We start from the raw sequence: 2,664 nt of genomic DNA on the forward strand, positions 1-2,664 counted from the left end.
AAGTGTCATGATTTTCTCAATGAACATAATTTTGAATCGGAAAACGGAATGCATTTTCGGGTTCTTTGGACAATTTTCCACTAGGAGAAGGTCAAATTAGTTTGTAAATAATAAATAATAAGTGTTTTTGAAACATAATTTAAAAAAAAATCTCCAAATTTATAGGCGATTTCTGTTGAACAAATTTCATGTAAAATGTGAAAATTTGTGATTCGTGCTTCAAATTCAGTATAAAATGCAATACAAATTGATGATTTTATAAACAAAACTAGTTTTAAGAAATTTCAGGCAAAATTCAATTTTTTAAACAATTTTACCTAAAATTTTACTTATTTTTTTTATTTTGTTAAAAAGCTTATAAACTTAGTTAACAAAATATAAATATTGATTTTTTTCTTAAAAACCATATTAGCTACTTTAGTGATGATACATTTAACGTACAAGTAAAGTTTGAGCATCTTAAATATTATTTTAACAAGAAAAACTATGACTATCAAAGTAACCCCGGAATTTAAACTAAGAATTTTTAACGTTACTTTTTTTCTAAACACTACAAAAAAAAACTTTTTCCAAAATAATACTTGGACTTTGTGTGGCCTACCCCAGTACATGCTTTAAAAATAATAATCTTGAGAAAAACCTTACTTTTTGGAAAATATTCCTTAAACAAATTGAAATCCTATCACCCTAGTCACCCCGGTATGTTTTTTTTTGCATTTCCAATTGAACGTAACCTAATTGTGAAGTAGTATTATTTTTGAAAGTATTACATTTTTGATACATCAAAATCAAATTATTCGCTCTACAGCATTGCCTTGGCGTTCTAGATTACGAGATTCCTACTCAAAACTAGGTGTCCGATGGCTTGATTGTTGAGGCAATTGCAAACCTCTTTTTACACCTAAGCTTCCATCCACCCCGAAATTCGAACTGACGATCTTTGGATTGTTAGTCCAACTGCCTACCTGGATTGAGCTAACGACCTAACCTCTAGGTTAGACCGGGACCAACATTTACTTCCTCGTCTGACGCTTACCCCTACACCACGGGTCCCGGGTTTAATATTTAATCTCATCAATTTATCTAATTTGAAACATGGCAAAAAAATGTTACACAACTGTAATATTTTACTTTGTGGCACAATTAATTCACATATTTGAGAAATCTATCTTTTCCCGAAATTATTCAAACCCACTCGCAGAAATGAAGCAACGATACATTTTGCCACGGGTCACGGCTATAAAGAAGCATGCTGAAAATTAAACAAGCTGAAAAGTTTGACCATCTAGCTCAATATTTGCTCTGATTTTTTTAATTCTGAGTATATAAGAGCGGTTCTACCAGACAGACTGGCACTCCAAAGTGGTACACATTCCACCGAGCATCATTTCAACATGAACTCCAAACTGTTGCTCCTTTTAATGCTGGTTTGCCTGGGTAAGTGATTTATTGATTCCACAAAATTTCATTTGATCTAATTGGTTGGTCATCACATAGTGGCCGCTGACGTCAGTGAACTGCGCCGGAAACCGTCGTCGAAAACGATCCAACGGAAACCCTTCCGATCCCCAGTCCCGCTGCGCAAGTTGCAAGCCCGCAACACCGATCCAGCTCACGTGGCGGAACTGTTTGGCGAAGAGTTGCTCGCGGAAGATATCGATGAACCAGAACCAACCGGCTTCCAGCTGACCGCTGATCACCAGGACTTCCAGGCCCCGTACCACTATGAGAAACCAACCGTTGAAAATGACTATTTGCCTCCGGTGGTGGTACCGAAGGAACAACCTGCCGACGATTACCTGCCACCGTTCCCGGCAGGGGACAACGTGGCCAAACGCCATGTTAAGCTACGGGGAAGAATCTAAGTTGAACACTGTGGCGCGGTAGGCGCGTAGGAAAATACACATTTAGGAGCTCATTGGAATGATCTGTGGTGAACCGAAAATAAAAATAAAAATGTTTGAAAATAGTAGAAGTTTTACTCAAAACCCTAAGTTTGTTGGATGATGACGCAATGAAGAAAATGTCGTTAAAACTTGTTTAAATTTCTGCTTTACCACCTTTAGTTAGGGTTACATCGGTACCAACTCCATCAAATTTCCAATTTGGTTTAGGGGAAGTGCCACTTGGAGTTTTCGAAGTGGATTTGGATCCGCTCCAGAACCTTTAGATTCGCTCCCTTTGTTTAGCCGAATCTGTGTAATTCCATTCAGATTGTTGGTTTTGACATTTCGTTAAGTTTGTTTTTGTTTAGGAAAGTTTATGAAAATTTTTCATGTCTAAAAACTCTCAGGTGTTTTACAGTAAATATGAGCATGAGCATGAGCATGAGCATGGTTGACTGCCAATGAGCTGCTACTCCGTTATTGACGGATCAGCTGAAGTTAAACAATGAATCAAAAATGATCAGTGGGAGCCAACCATCCGTTCACTGTTTAACCTCTGAAGATCCCTACTTTATTAGTCAATACCGGCGCCCTCCCAAGAAGCCTGCAGTTCAACGAAAGGGAGGAATGTTAGTCCGATAGTTGAAGTTGCAGACTCATCAAGCACACAGTTTTTCGCTATATACTTGTTGACACCGCTTGAGACCGTTGAATCCACAGCATCTCCTTCAAGCATCACATGATTATTATTTTTTTGGGTTAGTAGGATAAGGTATTG

General features: G+C 37.6%; 1 protein-coding gene across 1 annotated transcript; it reads left to right on the forward strand.

Annotated features, from left to right (window-relative positions):
* Window positions 1–1,083: 1,083 nt before the first annotated feature.
* On the forward strand, window positions 1,084–1,945 carry LOC6042323. The gene is made up of 2 exons (XM_001851404.2): window positions 1,084–1,437; window positions 1,498–1,945. The coding sequence occupies exons 1-2, from the start codon at window positions 1,395–1,397 to the stop codon at window positions 1,863–1,865; spliced, it is 411 nt and encodes a 136-aa protein (XP_001851456.2). The 5' UTR covers window positions 1,084–1,394; the 3' UTR covers window positions 1,866–1,945.
* The last annotated feature ends 719 nt before the right edge of the window (window positions 1,946–2,664 follow it).

This window comes from Culex quinquefasciatus, chromosome 3 (genome assembly GCF_015732765.1).
Source record: "Culex quinquefasciatus strain JHB chromosome 3, VPISU_Cqui_1.0_pri_paternal, whole genome shotgun sequence".
Lineage (NCBI taxonomy): Eukaryota > Metazoa > Arthropoda > Insecta > Diptera > Culicidae > Culex > Culex quinquefasciatus.

Bases quoted from the DNA above. Each gene is read 5' to 3' on its own strand.
- LOC6042323 (XM_001851404.2), top strand. From the start codon at position 1,395: ATGAACTCCAAACTGTTGCTCCTTTTAATGCTGGTTTGCCTGG. The intron at 1,438-1,497 runs GTAAGTGATTTA...GTCATCACATAG, and splicing joins TTTAATGCTGGTTTGCCTGG to TGGCCGCTGACGTCAGTGAA.